General features: G+C 40.8%; 1 protein-coding gene across 5 annotated transcripts in view; it reads right to left on the minus strand.

The window, feature by feature from the left end:
- The window catches only part of LOC127953032 (bromodomain-containing protein 4), a 48,211-nt gene that overhangs the window by 5,547 nt on the left and 25,535 nt on the right, over positions 1-17,129 (minus strand). For all 5 annotated transcript variants that reach the window (XM_052551934.1, XM_052551942.1, XM_052551937.1 and 2 more), the window contains 11 exons: positions 5,989-6,358; positions 4,391-4,528; positions 4,166-4,301; positions 3,528-3,883; positions 3,073-3,441; positions 2,852-2,980; positions 1,863-2,084; positions 1,464-1,684; positions 926-1,305; positions 668-778; positions 170-559 (listed from right to left, as the gene is read on the minus strand). In XM_052551934.1, the coding sequence (XP_052407894.1) occupies positions 170-559; positions 668-778; positions 926-1,305; positions 1,464-1,684; positions 1,863-2,084; positions 2,852-2,980; positions 3,073-3,441; positions 3,528-3,883; positions 4,166-4,301; positions 4,391-4,528; positions 5,989-6,228 (2,692 nt within the window). In that variant the 5' untranslated portion in view covers positions 6,229-6,358. The remainder of the gene's footprint in view (positions 1-169; positions 560-667; positions 779-925; positions 1,306-1,463; positions 1,685-1,862; positions 2,085-2,851; positions 2,981-3,072; positions 3,442-3,527; positions 3,884-4,165; positions 4,302-4,390; positions 4,529-5,988; positions 6,359-17,129) is intronic.

Genomic DNA, 17,129 nt, shown 5'->3' on the forward strand with positions numbered 1-17,129 from the left:
CAGAGCATATCTACTCCAGTTGAGACCAATGAGAGGTGGGCAGTGTGAAAATCACTCAGCATGGTAGTCAAAATGTTTTGTTTTTGCAATTTTGACCCAGTACATCCAGAAAGTATTCTTAATTAATAAAAAGTAATTTTGACTTGATAAACAGGAATTTTTCACTTACCTGGGGATGGGAGGATGGGGTGCTGGTTCAGGAATGGGTGGGTCTCAGGAGACACTGGGCCTCCTGGAGGGTGAGCGTTGAGGTGAGGAGGCGCAGGAGAGGGCGAGTCATTGGCATGATGGGGAAGGTGCATGAGGGGCTGGACGAAGTGGGCTAGAGGGTCAAAGGGGTTTTCCAGGAGCTGTGAGGGCTCCAGAGCTGTGACGGGAGGAGGCATGTAAGCAGCGGGAGACGCATGCTGCTGCTGCAGCTTCAGCTGAACACTGGGCTGCAGTGCAGGGGCCTGGGGTTGATGGGGAACTTGCTGCTGAGGCATGCTTGGAGCCACCACCTGGTGATGAGCCTTCTTTCCTTCACCTCTCCCTCTCTTCTTCGGCTTAGAAGGCATCCCTGTGTTCAAGAAGGAAGATTTATCACGAAATGCAGCTTCTTGAGCCATTTAACATTTCAAGCGCTTTAGAAATGCAGCTGTTCACATTATGGATCTATAGGGCTCACCTGTCTCTGAGTCTTCACTTTCTGAGGAGCTGGACTCACTGCTGCTGCCCATCTCGGATGATGAGCCTTTTGTCTTTGCAGCACTCATTGCCTCCATGGACTTCTCTGGAACTGAAGGACAAGAAACAATGATCTATAAGAATATGCATACACCATTGTCAAAACAAGTGTCTGTACAGCCAATCCGCTGATATGGCTGAGCACTTTTGGTATGGCCACCAGGGCCTTAGTGTTAAAGAGATTTGTAAAATCATTCACCGGCGGGCTTCTTATTCTTGCGAAGGCAGGACGACACGTATCTCTCCAGTTCCCGCAACGTAGAAGGCTTCAACGTCTCAAAGTCGATCTCAATCTCGTCTGGGTTGGAGTTCTTAAGCGAGGGTTCGCGGGACTGGATGATGTGGACCACACGGCCCAGCTTGTCTCCAGGCAGCTTGTTAATGTCCAGACTCAGCTGTCTCTTTTCTTCATAGGACATAGGCTTACACTTCTCTCCAGCAGGCATGCCTGCCATTGGAGCTCCTCCACTGAGACCCAGTTCCTCCTCAGGATCCAGGCTCACCACAGGTTGCAGGGTTGGTGGAGCGGCACCTGGAGGAGCCATGGAGCGACCACTACCCTTACCTCCCTCCTTCTTGCTATAGGGCATAAGTCAACAAGAACTTCTCATTTTCAATGACACTATACAATTAAAGGGTAAATAGCTAAGTTCTCAGACTCTCCACACTGATAAAAGTGATTAAACCATGTAATTTTGGATACTTGAAATGTGTCTGTATAACCAAATATAGCTCACCTCGGCTTCTTGGGCTTCTTAGGCAGAGGATCCTTGTTCTTGGGCTTTCCTGGATTCTTGAGGGTAAGAGGCGGCTCCAGGATCTCTTCCAGTGCAGGCATGACTCCCGCTTTCTTTTTGTGCTTGTCTTTCTTCTTCTCCTTCTTTTCCTTCTCTTTTTTCTTTGGTTTGCTGGCCTGAGGCTGGGACAAGGCAGCCAGCTGCTCATGAACCGCTTTCAGCTGAGCAACAAAAGAGAACAAAACAGAGATTAAATTCTTCTCAGGGGACAGTATTGCATCTTTGTAAAGTGTAAACTTGTACACTTCTAGTATCTATGGTGACAGATCTTTCGGCCAGCTTGTCCTTGACTTCTTCCTTGGGTATGTGCTGGCAAAAACGAAGCATAGATCTGCTCACCTGCTCCTGAAGCTCTGCTAGCCTCTGGGCTCTCTCCTCTTCAGAGTCGTCCGTGGAGGATTCTGATTCAGATGAGGAATCACTGGAGCTGTCCGAGGACGAGGCCGTGCCCATGGGTGGCTGTGTCTTGACAGGAGCCTGGTGGAGCACAGGCGCAGAAGTGGGTCCCAGCATTTCCTCTGGCTCATCTGGCATCTTAGCAAAACGCATCTCAAACACATCCTACAAAAAGAGAAAACCTTTTTTGTGATCTAGTATAAGGCGCTTCTTATTTTCATTTAATAATTCAGCAATGTACACTTTGATAAATTCTGACAACATTATAGAAAGAGTGGAACATTACAGTTTTTTTTATTTGCTGCGTTCACAGATTTCATTCCTCAACCACTTTCACACATCTATCGATTAAGGTATGAAATTAACAGGGGCTTGGGGCCAATAAATCCATCCAAAATGAAGTTCAGGGGTAAAAAAAAATAAAAACACACCGTCTCTTTGAAAGATTGTAGCATTACATTTATATCTCCTCATGTTACGTTTGATTTCGTTTTCCAGCATTCTGCATTACTTACACTAGACTGAAGTCATCGACCGCTTTACTGATAGGGAACGTTTTCTTTTCTTGCTTTCTGTATATAGTTTATTCACAGTTTGATTAACTTTTTTCAATCTACTAAAATAACCATGAAATCATCCTCATTTTATAATGTGTAAAACTGTTTTTTAGGTTTTGTTTACATAGCCAGACTGACAAGTCTTCTCCCAAAACACAAAAACAATTTTATGTAGCCTACTGATCAACACTAATAAATATTGCATAACATTAGCAAAAATCAACAATTACTATGCCAAAATATCACCCTGTAGTGAGTTGCTGTTCTTTATTTGTACAATCTGTAAAACTGACTAACCAGCTTGATGCCGGTCTAGTAAAAACGACTTGTCATGCAAGCCTTAATGTACACAGTGTTTTGCAGGCATGTACATACCTGCAGTTTACGTGCCATAGCCACCACTTCATGGTCTGGAGGGTTGTACTTGTAACAGTTGGAGAACATTAACCGTACATCTGCTGCAAACTCCTGAGCATCTCTGTACTGTCTGTTTTCCAACTTTTCCTGTACGACCAAAGAGAAAACTGAATGAATAAGAATGGAAAGAAAAAGTGGCTCATTATCCTCTGATTGAGAACCAGCAGATGCATTTTCACCTTAATAGTGCTGAGGTCCATGGGATGCTTGATGATGTCAAGGTAATCGTGTAATCCTAAAGCATCCACATCCACTGGCTTGTAGAAGGGCCAAGCGTATGCTGCATGCTTCTTAGCAAACATGTCTTTTACAATGCCGGAGCAGTAGCGTAGCTGCTCTTGTTGCTTGGGACTGTGGGTCCCAGTGGCAGGCGTCCAATGGTGCTGGGAGTCTGGTGCCTCTTTTTTGGATAGTTTGCTTGGTCGTGTACTATCCCGGCGCGGCAGAGTCTTTCCTGACTTTGACTCAGCAGGCGAGGACTCGTTCAGCGGGTCGTTTGCAGTAGGTGTCGTGGTGTCTGCTTTCCTTTTCTGACTTTTTCTCGGTTGCTGATGAAAAAAGCGAGTGAGGACAAAGCCGCAAGATTAAAAACAAGAAGAAAGACACCGTGTTTAAATGTTATGGGCCAACTTACTTTGGGAGGAATTGGGATGGGGCTTTGTAGAATAGAAGGGGTGCTCTGCTGCATTAGCACGGGCGGCAGAGTAGTTTGGGTCGGAGGAGGCACAGCCGTCATCAAAGAGACCTGTGGGTTGCAGTCTGTGGGGCCCATAGAAAAAGGTGGCCCTAACTGAGGCGCAAGGGGAGGATGTGAAGGGAGTGAAGGGGGTACTCGAGGGGGCAAGGCTTGCATGGTGGACTGGGGAGGTAAAGTAGGCGGACCCTGTGGTGGTCCTCTCGTTTGTGGCCCAGGGGCAAGACTGGAAAGGCCACGTGTTTGAGGGTTTGTATGCGTAGACTCCAGGCCAGGTGCAATCTTTAGGTTCATGTCTAATAATACAGAGACACAGAATACGGAGTAAATAAAATGATTCATTTTAAAGCCATTGGGTGGATCTTGACGTCCAGCATAATGGGTGGAACTAGACACACATCCTAACCCTACTCATACCCTTTCGGGAGCTAGATGTCATTTGGCACTGCAGTGAACACTATTTGAGACAGACAGTGAAGCTCAAATGATATTCTGGCTAAAGCAGTTGTGTAATATCCATGAAGGTACAGCAAGCAGTGTGAGTGGCCCTCAGGACAGAGAGAGTATGAGACTTATACCTGGATCCTTCCTGCCCCGGCCACGACCCTTGCCGGATGTGGTCGTCAACTCAATCTCCTGCTGGGGCATCTCCGAAATCTTGTGGAGGAAAGCCTTCTCCAGAGCTTCTGCCATTAAGACTATGTCATCCCCAGACTGCAGGGGGCGACACATACCATTAACCACACGCCTAAACACACCACTGTGATCCATTATAAATGATGAGCAGAAATGTGAACCAGTACCTTATTGTAAATGTAACAGTTAGTAAACATGGTGTTGAAGTCTTGAATACATTCTTGGGCATTGACGTAGTAATTGTTCTCTAGGCGTTTCTTGATTGTTCCCATGTCCATAGGATTTTTGATTATCTTGTAATAGTCCTAGTGAGAGGAGGTTTTAAAAAGTCAGCATAACACATCACAATCCATAAATTTCATCATCATAACGACCTTATTGTTTTACAATAACAGCAAGCAGCTTTGAGACTTTCCATGGGAAAGGTTTTGATCTCAAAACGTGCCTTTCACACACTCAACACTGCAGTCAAATAAAACTGTTGGCATGCCAACTTGCTACTGTAAACAAAAGCTCACAACACATGCCCTGCCTTTGGAGTCCTCTGATTGCTTTACTGAAACTGACAGTGATGTGCGGTGCTGCGTGTAAAAGCTGAAATTCTTTTAACTTGACACAACGTCTTAAACGCGGTGCTCATGTGCAAGATGCTGCAAAACATGCAAGACGCGTGTGTAATGGTTATACATGTCCACCTAGCCTGGGAAAGTAGCGCTACGAATAGAAAAACATATTCTGTGTGGATGTCCATTAAAAGTACTCAAAAGCTCCTTTTCCACCAATAGAGTGATGATGCACAATCAAGAACCGTTCCACCATTCCCATCACAGGAAAGACAGCTCTGAGCCAGAGAAACAGGCTCTGCAACAGCCACAACAACCTGCTGGTCTTGAAATAGGAACTGCTAACGTCAGAGGGCAGGAAAATGACCTCACCAAGTGTTCAAAACACAGACACTTGTTCTGGCAAATCTAATGGCAAACAAAACTAGATTGCATGTAAACTGCAAATACTGCTGGCTCAGTGACAAATTGTGTATGCTCCTCTATACTAAATCGCTTTGGATAAAACTTCAGCATGTATACACAATAATCAGACTACAATTGGCCTCTGTGTTGTTTACACGCTCTGTAAGTGTATAATTATATGCCTTGTAGAAAAACTTAACACAATTGTAAATAAGTATAAAGAATGGCATTGGTTTTATTTTAAGGGATAAAAAGTTTTTCTTTTTTATAAGCATATTTTTGTGTTTTGCTTTGGTACCGAAATTGGTACCAAGAACCGTGGATTCTTACTGGTATCGGTACCGAATACTGAAATTTTGGTATAGTGATAACACTAATATACTGTCTATTTCGCACCCCACCTAATAAAACTACAGTGCTTTAGTCATAAAACTAAGAATTCAAAATCATCTCACCAAGACAATTATTGGGAGACAAAGTGGAAAAAAAAGTTTGCCAACCTTTTTTTTCATAAATTTTATCTAAAGTCAAAAATGACATTGTTCCATTTAAACAATAGCTTCTTTTGATTCATCTTTTATATGTCAGGCTTTGAAAAATCCTGCAGGTTATGAAGAAACATTCTGTAAATGCAGGGCCGTTCAAAGACCAAATAGCACATCATCATTAAGAAGATCTACTCCAATATGACAACTAGCACCAAAACAATTGTAGTAAAAGTCAGTGCAGCTACGCTGTCTGATAGGATCTGCTCCTCAGACATAACAGGACTGTAAATGGACAGTTGGTTCACTCACAGGCAGATTCAGCTTAATGGCGTCAACAGGAGAATGGAAAGGCCAAGCGAACTGGTGCTTCCAAAGAGTCTTCATCACCACCTTCAGCAGGTACTGCAGCTGGTTGGTCTGGCGCTTGGGCCGGGAAGGGTTAATGGTTTCTGGGGGGCAGGGGTTGTAGTAGCTAGAGGCTTGGGACAAGGACTGCCCCTGATTGATGCTGCTTCCCGACATCTGCATTGCATCCAGGCCGTCCCCCATAATGGTGGGATGGATCGCGGGCAGAGGGACGGGAGGGGGTGGGGCAGGACACCACTCGTTCAGTCTCGAGCCGGGCGCGGGCTCCACAGGGAGAGCACCGCTAATTCCATTGCACTCCTCGCTGGGCTCTCTGTGAAGGAAGTAAATCACAGTCATTAGCTCTTTAATTTGCATCTTTGCCATCTGCATCAGATCCATCACTGTAATCATCACTATCATCTCAATTATACTTAACTACCAGCACACATCCTCTCTGCCCCCCAAAACAGCATTATTCAAATGGTTCATGTTTGCTTAAGTAATTGCCCCTGGATTCTCTAATTATCCTCCGATGTGGTCTGAATCATTGACATCGTCTGCAAAGTCTCATACTGGGTTTGGGAAAGCTGTTATTACTTTGTAACTCATCCAAGTAGGTGCCGTCTGGCCAGCTGTGGGACAAGCATAGCACTTTTTATTTTTATATTTTAGATTTAATTACTGACATGGGTTCTAGCAATTTTGTCTTCCATATTGTGAAGTGCATCTGTGTGAAATGGACCATTGAAAAAGAAAAACAATGTAGGGTGGGGACTTCTGTGATTAGGTTGTTAACTGGAAAGAGGCAGATGTGAAAGAGCTTGCAGTCGATTGTAAGAAAGGGCCAGAGTTTATGTCAACTAAATGATTGGAGAAATCTGGCATGCATCTGAGACAAGACTGTCATTTCACTGGAAGATCAAGTTATTACATAAAATTACAAGGTTGAAAAAGCATAGTTAAACTGATCAATAACATGCATTTATAGAAACTATATAGGGAGAATGTAATGCTGACTTTAACCCTGAAACCTCAATACTTGATTCAGCTGATACCTAAAAACGTCTGTGCTTATCTGTTCTCTCACTTGTCACGTTTCTTTATTTTTTAAAATAAAAATGTTAGTGCAACAAACAATTCTATTAGCAACCAGTTACTTAAATTCCATGAAAAAAATGCTGTTTACTTCACTGAATAACACTTGGTCACATTTTCAACAACATTTTGATGTGAAAATCTAGTGATAACAACAAAAGTTATCTGATACTGGTCTCGACTACTGAAATTGACAAATGGAAGAAAACAAGCTTTTGCTTTAGAACGTTTAGCCATAGGCTATAGCTTTCAAATTTGCATTAGGTGATTTCCATTACAGAAAAGTATGCTTATTAAAAACAAGCACTATGGCTTACTATGGGCTGTCCAGTGACTGGCAGTTTGCTTCGGTAAGATGATCAGATAATTGTGCTTGAGTAAGGGGAAAAACAAAAAGATAGAAGGAAGAGAGAGTGCGAGCGCACAGTAGTGTCAGCTCATCAACACGACGTGACCAGGTGACCTCACCTCCAAATTAAGCCCCATCACAGAGTAATGTGGGAGAGTACAGCCGGTGTGGAGCGCAGCGGACAAAACCCTCCTGCACCTCCACAATCAATTCTTGCTCTTCAGCCAGTTGTTTTTCGATTGAAGAATGTTAAAAGGTCAGCCTGGTAATTTATTACCAAAGAAGGGCTCAAATGTCTTTGTCTCTCTAGTAAATCACACCCCCTCCACTACTATCGCTGCCTGGGTAATCTGGTATTACCCACACTTACACTTCCTGCTAATGAAACCTCATGTCACCCCATAATGCTGTCTACAGCCTTCGACTTTATCTTTCTACAAGCTCACAGGTTTTCAAGAGAAACCTGTAAACAACAGTAATGCAGCACTACTACCGAAAGTATTACTCGCATGACTCAACTGAAAAATGCTTCAGGTTTAGACAGTAGTAAATAATCAGAATGGGAACATTCAGAGTGAACTGGATGTCTCTGTGCTGAAAGAAATGAGAAAACCGGATCAGAGGAATGCGTTATGACATCTGATGAAGTGTGCAGACAGACTGCTACTCCCCAGCAGCATGTATCTCACAGTAAAACAAGTGCTGTAGTGAATCATTGGCACAGTCCCCCAGACTCCTGTCAAAGCTTCATAAAACATGATACACCAGAATGCATTCAGTAGGGATGAGTCCACAATGACTGCCATTCCTGAATTAAGAATGACTGAGAGGGGAAAGAAAAAAAACACCACCACAAACTTCACCTAGCATAATCTGAATAACAAATTGTTAATGTGAATTTGCTACAGTAGTATAAAGCTAAATGAATCCAGTCTCTGTCAAAGTGTCCTCCAGTGTGCTTTTCTGTAGTCAAATTAGGGGTATTTACTGCTGCAGGTCAGAGTATAAAAAGGAAGTGAACGTGTGATTATAACAGCAGTGTTATAATGATTTTACAGCACAGCAGTTGCCAAGTGTCCTGCACCAGGCCCACAGGAAAGCCAGGCACATCTCTCACTGACACACTTCATTTCACTTCTCTTTTAGCTTCTTGTAACAGCATTCAATCACGATATTAGGCTATTCAGTGGGTTTCAATCATGAAACCTGAGCAGAACAAATTCAAAGTTGTTCATAAAAACTCATGCAACCGCTGAAATGGTTTTGGAAAATTCTGAAATTGCATGAATGGCACATTTCAACTCCAGAACAGCAATATTCAACAAAAGGTGGAAAGTTTGCTGGTATGAAATAAACATACAAAATGAGCGTAGAACATACTGAATATAAATAATAGTTTTGTACTTTCTGTAAACTAGGGGGTTTCTATTATCCAATGCAGACCTGTCAAAACTCAGTAGAGTCAGTTTTCAGAAGAAATCCAGGATCTGCAGTGAACTTTCCTGGATTGGCCAACAGTCTGTGACTGTATAACTTAAGAACAGGGTGTGTGTGAAAAAGTGTTCTTAAGTGTGTTTGAGGGTAAATATTAATTTTGTGTCTGGCAGAGCCTGTAGCTGCTGTGAGGGTCTACGGGTGGACCAGCATCCTCCGGTCTTCATGCTGTGGATCTCTGGAGAGCTCAGAATGTGGAAGTTCAGCTCAGAGTTAACTTCACTGCTCCAATTAGCTCTATAATGGGGGACAACATGTCCAAGTCGGTACACAGAGCACAAGAATAATCTTAAGCCTTAATCTTAACTGATACAGACAGACTATAAAAAAAAAAGAAGAAAAGAAAAGCAGCATACAAATGTTTAAAATGTTTTTTTTCATTTCATCGAGTATAATAAGTATTTGATCCCCAAGCAAAACATGACTTAGTACTTTATGCAGAAACCCTCGTTGGCAAGCACTGTACACACATGTAAGTCATTTCTTGTAGTTGGTCACCAGGTTTGCACACAACTCGTGAGGGATTTTGATCCACTGTAAATCCTTAAGGTTTCAATTCCTTCAGTTCTATAGGATTGGAGTCTGGAGTCCGGCTAGGTGTCTCCATGACCTTATGTGCTTCTTCTTGAGCCACCCCTTTGTTGCCTTGGCAGTATGTTTCGGGTCATTGTCATGCTGGAAGACCCATGTTCTGGCTAAGGGAAGGAGGTTCTCGTCCAAGAGCTTACAGTATATGGCCCTGTCCATTTGCGGTGAAGTTGCCCGGTACCCTTAGCAGAAAAACAGCCCTAAAGCATGAAAGCTTGACTGTAGGGATGGTGTCATAGTCAGCATTTCTCTCCCTCCACACACAACGATTCGAGTTAATGACATGGACCTCAATTTTAGTCTCATTTGACCACTGAGATGGTTCTGTAGCTGGTCGGTAGGAGATCAAATATTTTTTTATAATATTTTTCCCACTGTACATTAAGTGCAAAAAAGCTTAAAATCACATTACATTCTAACATTGTAACACTGCAATCGAAAAACAAAAATAATGCTTTTAAAGCAGAAGTTTATTCACAAAACTAAAAAAGATAATACTAAAGGCACAGACTAATGGAGTAAAAAGGCTATTTTGATTACCCCATTAGTCACTTACAATGCATCATACAAATACACTTGTAGGTTTAAAATTCTACGTCACATTTATTGTGCAACTACAAATATTTCAAAATTTATATTTTAGTCAGAGTTATTGCACTCCAATTTCATCGAGCTCTGTCTGTTTGGCTCAGCAGCACTTGTTCTAAATGAAGTCTGTGAAGTGCAGCGAAGAATCGCAGAGCAAAAGCTCATGCACTTGACAGCAAAATGGAAGTTTTCCATGGCTTTCTAACATTTTTTTCAGATGCGCTTGTATCAAATGACTGTACATCGATACATCAATATATTGTAACAAACTTGATATACTCCCCAGCACTACCCCGCAGGTCCTCTGACACGACACATTCAGGCTGCCACACATTTCACTTCTTTTCCGAGTCTAAATGCATCTGTATACGCACAAAGCAGTTTTTTATTTATATCTGACTAACAGCATTCCTGATGACTCACCTAGTGACGAGAGAAACACTGGGTAGATCACATGACCACTGTTTCAACCCTAGAGCACAGACTCAGAAAGAGGAAACTGCCAGCATGACTAGTCAGGAAAGAATGCCAAACCGTCTGTTACCAGTAAATGTTCACTCATACGCCGCTCCAGGGAAACATTCAGGACCTCCCAAAAAAAATCAAGTTAGAACTCAGACGAATGCACGTCACACAAAGTTGACCTAATTACACTTCACTTATACAATTATTTTAAAATGCTATTCTTTTGAACTTTATTCACCAGAGAGTCATGAAGAACATTTATCACAACAAATCAGCTAAATAAAATGATTTCTGAAGGATCACATGACACTGAAGACTGGAATAATGATGCTGGAAATTCATGAATAAATTACATTTGACAATATTCAAATAGAAAACAGTTATGTGAAATTGTAATACTATTTTCACAATATTACTGTTTTTACTGTATTTTTTCATCAAATAAATGCAGACTTGGTGAGCACTACAGCCATTCATTTTGTAAACAACAGTGTGTACTTCAATGTTTCAGGTTCAACAACCTAACCAATACTGTAATCACATACTATGGCTTTCTGTTCATTACCACAGACAACAATTCTGATCAGTTTCTCAGTCTGTAAGGATAAATAATTGAAACCTATGAAGTTCTACATTCAAAAAGTTTAAAAGCCAGTGTCTTGTATCCCTGCAGACTAGTCATACCAGAATTAATCTCACAAGATATAAACTCACAATAAAATAAAGACTTTTTGCAATTGCAAAAAAAATAAAAATAATTATAATGTCAGATTTGTGAGATGTAAATTTGCAACAGCGAGAACAAGGAATTGTGAGATAAAAAGTCACAGTTACGGTGTTTTATTTTTTTATTTGGTGGCAAAAAAGTCTTCCATAGGTACTTTACTAAAAAGACGGGTTAATAATGTAAGTGTTCAATTTTAGCCATTGGAACTTCCACTGGACTTGGTTCACCATCCTTCCCATGATACCGGAGTAACTATACCTGGCCAAGATAACAGCAAGATTTACAAAGCCAAAGTCAGCAAGTTCACTCGGAGTGTAAACTTCGATGCACATAACTTATCAACAGCAGTCTACTTCTAACTGCTGACAGTTAATGTGCCTCCAGTTGCACATTAACAGCATTGTTTGATTACAGTACAGTACAGAAATAACACTGTCAAACACTGTTCCCAGTAACCTGAACTGAATCAAATTGACACTTCCAAAATGACATCACGAAAGCTGTTGATATTGCTCAACTACAATTTACCCAGAACTTTTCTTTAAAGCCAAGATGTCTCTTGCATTCACCTAGTTATAAACCACCACACTTAAGGGTTTGATACGGAAGAGCTCCCAAACAGAACAAACACATCAGGAAATCACGCGCCAATGTGAGACAAAACACACACCAGCTGTCTTGTACCAGCAACACCCAAGTGAGCTTTTGTGACTGCAGTGAAAGTGGAGTGATCACACACACACACACACACACACACAGTCTGTACAGAAAACTCATGAGCAATCCAGAAAGAGCTCGCACTTAAGTGACAGACTGGAGCTGGGAGCTCTACACAACCTCACCATGAGTTTACTTAAGCTGATTCAGCAGGCACACAGATTGCCAATAACCACCAAATCTGTGTGGTGCAGTAACTTTCATTCAATACGCTTTCAAAGATTAACAGCCAAATAGTTCATTTTTCCATAAAAAACAAACTGCATTAACAACTCAACAGTTTTTTTCCAGCTGTTTATGGCAGGTTTTACGTTAAAGGCTTGTTCACATGGCAGGCTAATAAGGCCGATTTTAACCCCGATTCACCCCTTCCGACAATCTTAGGATGCTCAAATCAAATATTCCTGCCGTGTGTGGTGTGTTAAGACTGCTCTCCTGTGCCCGGAAGAATGTCGGGACCGCTCCGATCTCAAATCGGGGATATCCAACATGTTGGGATTTATTTGGCCTGATTTCTTCTCGTGTGTGGTGTCCCCCGAGGACAAATTGATTAGGGGCGTGACGGTTAGTATATAACGTGAGACCGGCGGTTATAGTTGAACACCGTCATTAGAACTCTATAACCGCCAAAACAGTGTCATTAAAATATTTTTTACAAACTTTTTTTTTTTTTAAATTATTTCATTTTTTAGATTGGATCATAAGATGCGCAATATATCGGGAGACATGGTTTTTACCACTTAATGAAGTTTTGTAAATCGTCAGACATGATATTTACCATTTCATTAAATTTTGCTTTGTAGAAAACCTCTCTTAAAAACGAATTTCGTTTTGAACAAATTTTATCTTAATTTTAATAAATGTTTCATCAACGAATTGCATGTATTTTAATAAATAAAAAGCAAATATAGGCAGCAGACAATGATAACCGTGGCATGGAAGCACCAGTGCACCGCGTTCACTTGCACTGCACTGTGAACTAGAGCGCATCTCATCGTAAATGAAACTCAGCGTAGGCCTATGCCTCATACATTAACATTAAATATCTTTGCTGCATCCTTTCTAGAACAGACAATGGCTTTTTTTTTTTTTTTTGTGGCTCGCATCAGCAAAGCATTACATCGTCCATAGACAGCAAAACAATCAGCGGATGGTGGGCAGGTGCGGCTTTGAAATTTGCTCAAAAAACTTTGGCGCGGATGATGAGAACAACCTATCTCCAAGAACAACCAATTGACTATGGCAGATCCACTAGCATGTTATGTTATGAACCGTCACATTTGACTCACATCATAACAGTCATCACCAATTCTGAAACCAGCACACCCCTATGTGTGATGTGCTTATATTGCCGTGTGGCTGCACACCACACACGGAACGATCAAAACTGTTAGACCCGTGATTTTTTAATCGCCGTGTGTGGGGTCTCTCAGGTTTGGAAAATCGGCCGACAATTTTAAAATCGTCCCGTGTGAACCAGGCCTAACTCGCTCTACAGAGGGTTAAAAAAAACTTTTAATTAAATAACTATTAGACTATTATCATCAATTGACAACTCTGCGTGTATAGTGTTAAAGAAGAAACATGAATAAACTTTAAACCAATGTACGTCAGGCTCTGGATTTTCCAATTTTATTAGGAGAACACACAGTAAAAAGGAAAAATAAATAAGAAAACTACCAGCTAGGCCTGTCAAGATTATTAAATAATTGTCTGATCAGTTACTTCATCTAACCACAATTATTTCAGAAATCATTTGAGAAATATGATGTTGCCTTTCACAAACAACTATTTCTAAAAGTCATGGAGCAATGTTGGCAAGTTTCTGTTTGCACTGCTCAATCTCGGTGTTCGAGTGACTGTCTATATCTGTGTGTGTGTGTGTGGACACATAAAAAACAGATGCAGAAATAAGAGAACAGATTAAGGTTGGGTGATGTCTACCAAACTGGCATCAGACGATGTCTATAGTGAAACATTGTGAAGGACGATGACCTCAGGGGGGACAGGGTTAGGGGTGTGCCCGAAGCGTGAAACAAATAACGCGTTCTTCGGAGCCACTAAAATGTAAGCCGCTTGCTAGCAGTAGCCGGTTGCATTACAGTACATGAAATAGTACAGTACAAACACACACACAGTAAGGAGAAATGTCTGTTTGGACGTTGACAAATGATTTGCAGATCCTGAGCACCAATGACAAACATCTAATCTTGTCAAATGTGTGGTAAGTACTGTCGCTCCATAGAGCAGAGTCCTTGTGATCGCGAATCTAGAAAGTGAAATTGAAAATGGTTTCAATAGCAGCTCCCTGATGCTTGCAATTTATATACAGTCACCTATACTTGCCCATAGATATAACTGTGAGAAAAGGTACTGAAATATAAAGTCTTACTGATCCCAAACATTTGGTAGTTTGAGTGTCATATATAAATACTTACTTAAGTGTTTATAGGTGCAAAGTAACAACTTGAAAAGAATTCAGTTTATATCACAATCATTTGTAACAATTATTTTCAAAACAATCAAGCTCTCGCTTAATCTGCTCCTCTGCTATCAACCAGAGGAACATCTGTACTTCCTCAACAGACAACGACAGCCATTTTTGGGTTGTTAAAAAGGTGCGCTCTTTAAAAGAGTCATGTTCAATCCTTTGCTGGGTTTGCGGATTTAAATCTAGCGGTTCTTTTGTGACTGTGTCGCAAGTTCAGTGATGCAGGTAGTGACGATTCTCTCCGGGCAATCTGTGATCAGCAAAGTTTACAAGTCATGTTTTGGTAACGGTACGGTTCACTTGGAACTAGGACTGTGCAATTTGGACAAAAAAAACAATCTAGCAATATTTGATCAATTTTGCCTTTTCAATTTCAATCACTATTTTGACACACACACAGACATGTAATAAATGCATTCAGTATGAATTCAAAACCTATTTCCAGAAGAAAACCAATTAGAGCTTTATCAAAAAGTTGTAACATGCCTCTAGTATAGATCTAACTAAAAATAATCACCAGGTAAATGTGTGACAAAATGTCTAGACCTAGTCCAGGGATTTTTTAGTCCAGCAAATTGGAGTTTTTAGCACAGCAGCGAGAGCACATTATTGTAATGCAAAAGCACATTAAAATAATGCCTGAGCGCGAATTTCTCTGCTCGCACGCAGATTTCCTTTGCTATGGTACAAAACCTGACATGCATGCTCCTCTCGCCCAGAGAGAGTGAGTGCACTTAAAACGTCTCCTCCTGCTCAAACTGCGTCCTTTGCACTCACAACTCTCTCTATTCTCATGCGCTAGATATTAAATATTTTTGCACCTTTCTATTTCTAACCTTTTCTGCAGTGTGAACGCTCTGATTGATTAACATGGGCTCTGAAAAAATACACATCACAGACCGAGTGTTTCAACCTGGCGTTACGTTGGCATATGCCCAGTCGTTTCTGTTCTCGCACTCCATTTAGACGAACTGCATTCTGATTGGATTGGATAGCATACTGTAGGAGGTTGAGGCCACGGAAAATCATGCTATAAAGCGATTTAGAAATTGTGCATGCTCAAATCGTGATTTTATGACGATTTTGATTAATCGTACAACCTTACTTGAAACCTCAACCGAAGTGGTACAAAAAAAAAAAAAAAAAAAAAGTAAAAATTTACCAGGTACTGTTCTCAGTGGAAAACCCCCCAAAAGTGAACTGTACCGAACCGTACCATGCAATGTAAAAGCGCCATAAGATACATTTGCAGTTGACAGTTTACAGAATTAAACATTCTTGACCTATCATGAGTACCATATTTTCCGGACAATAAGTCACTTTTTTTCATAGTTTGGCTGGTCCTGCGAAATAAGAAATGAACAAAGAGAAAACCTTAATGTCTACAGCCGCGAGAGGTATGGTACGGTATGCTTTTTTACTTGTCATGACGTATTTTTGGACTGATGCGACTTGTAGTCCCAAAAATATGATTTTCGGATGATTAAAAAGTTTCCAAACTGAAAAAAGTGAAAATAAACAGATGCGTGCCTGTATTTTAGATGTGTGCAGCTCTTAAAGCAACATCAGACTATTTCTACTATGCTGTCAGTAGTCATTAAAGGGAAAGTTCACCCAAAAATAAATGGTCATCATTTGCTCACTCTTACGTTGTCCCAAACCTGTATTAATGTCTTTCTTGTGCTGAACACAAATGATATTTTGAAGAATATGGGCAACTAAACTGGTTGCTGGTCTTTGAATGCATCAAAATAACTGTTTAACAGAAGAAAGAAACTCTTTCAGGATTAAACTTGAGAGTGAGCAAATGGGTGAACTATCCTTTTCATGCTAAATAAACAACAAAAGATAGTTGCTTTAAGAAGAATCAATGTATAATTTATGCAGTGAAGTGTATATAGTGTTTTTTATTTTAATATTTGTTCATTCAGTTTCTTGAATGCCCTTGAAAATCCCGTCTGCTGTGCTAGTTTCAGTCTGATTTATTACATTCTACTCTACCACACAAGCAAATGGGATATCTTGATTACATCACTTCTGTACTCTAGCGCTTAAACAATTACAAGTTACTTAACATGACTTTTGACATCCTTGGCAAGAATATTTATCCTAAAGTTCTTGTTCAATAATTATAATCATTACAATATGCCCTAACCAGGCCGGACACAACATGATTCCTGAACACTAAAACACAGAAATGCAGTGCAGCGTGGCAACCACAAATCACAGCCAATCAGAACACCGTGTGCACAAGTTCACGGTTTGCACACACTCTTGCACAGTGCTGCACAGCGTAAACATACCTTGAGACAACACGCTTTCTTCTTTTTTTTTTCTCCTTGAGTAGCTTGAGGTGATTTGTCAAGTAATATCGAACTCTGAACTTCCACAATCAATCCATTATTGGTCATGTTTGATAATATATGGAGAAACAAGTAATAGAAAACAGACAGCTAACAATGTATGGATACAGCTGAGGAAAATACTACTACATGTTCATTTCAGTTGTAAAAATTTTTAAACTTAGTATCTGTAGATGTGTAATATTTTTATATTATTATTTTCAATGGTTGTCAGGCTAGACAAGG

This window comes from Carassius gibelio, chromosome A3 (genome assembly GCF_023724105.1).
Source record: "Carassius gibelio isolate Cgi1373 ecotype wild population from Czech Republic chromosome A3, carGib1.2-hapl.c, whole genome shotgun sequence".
Taxonomy (NCBI): domain Eukaryota; kingdom Metazoa; phylum Chordata; class Actinopteri; order Cypriniformes; family Cyprinidae; genus Carassius; species Carassius gibelio.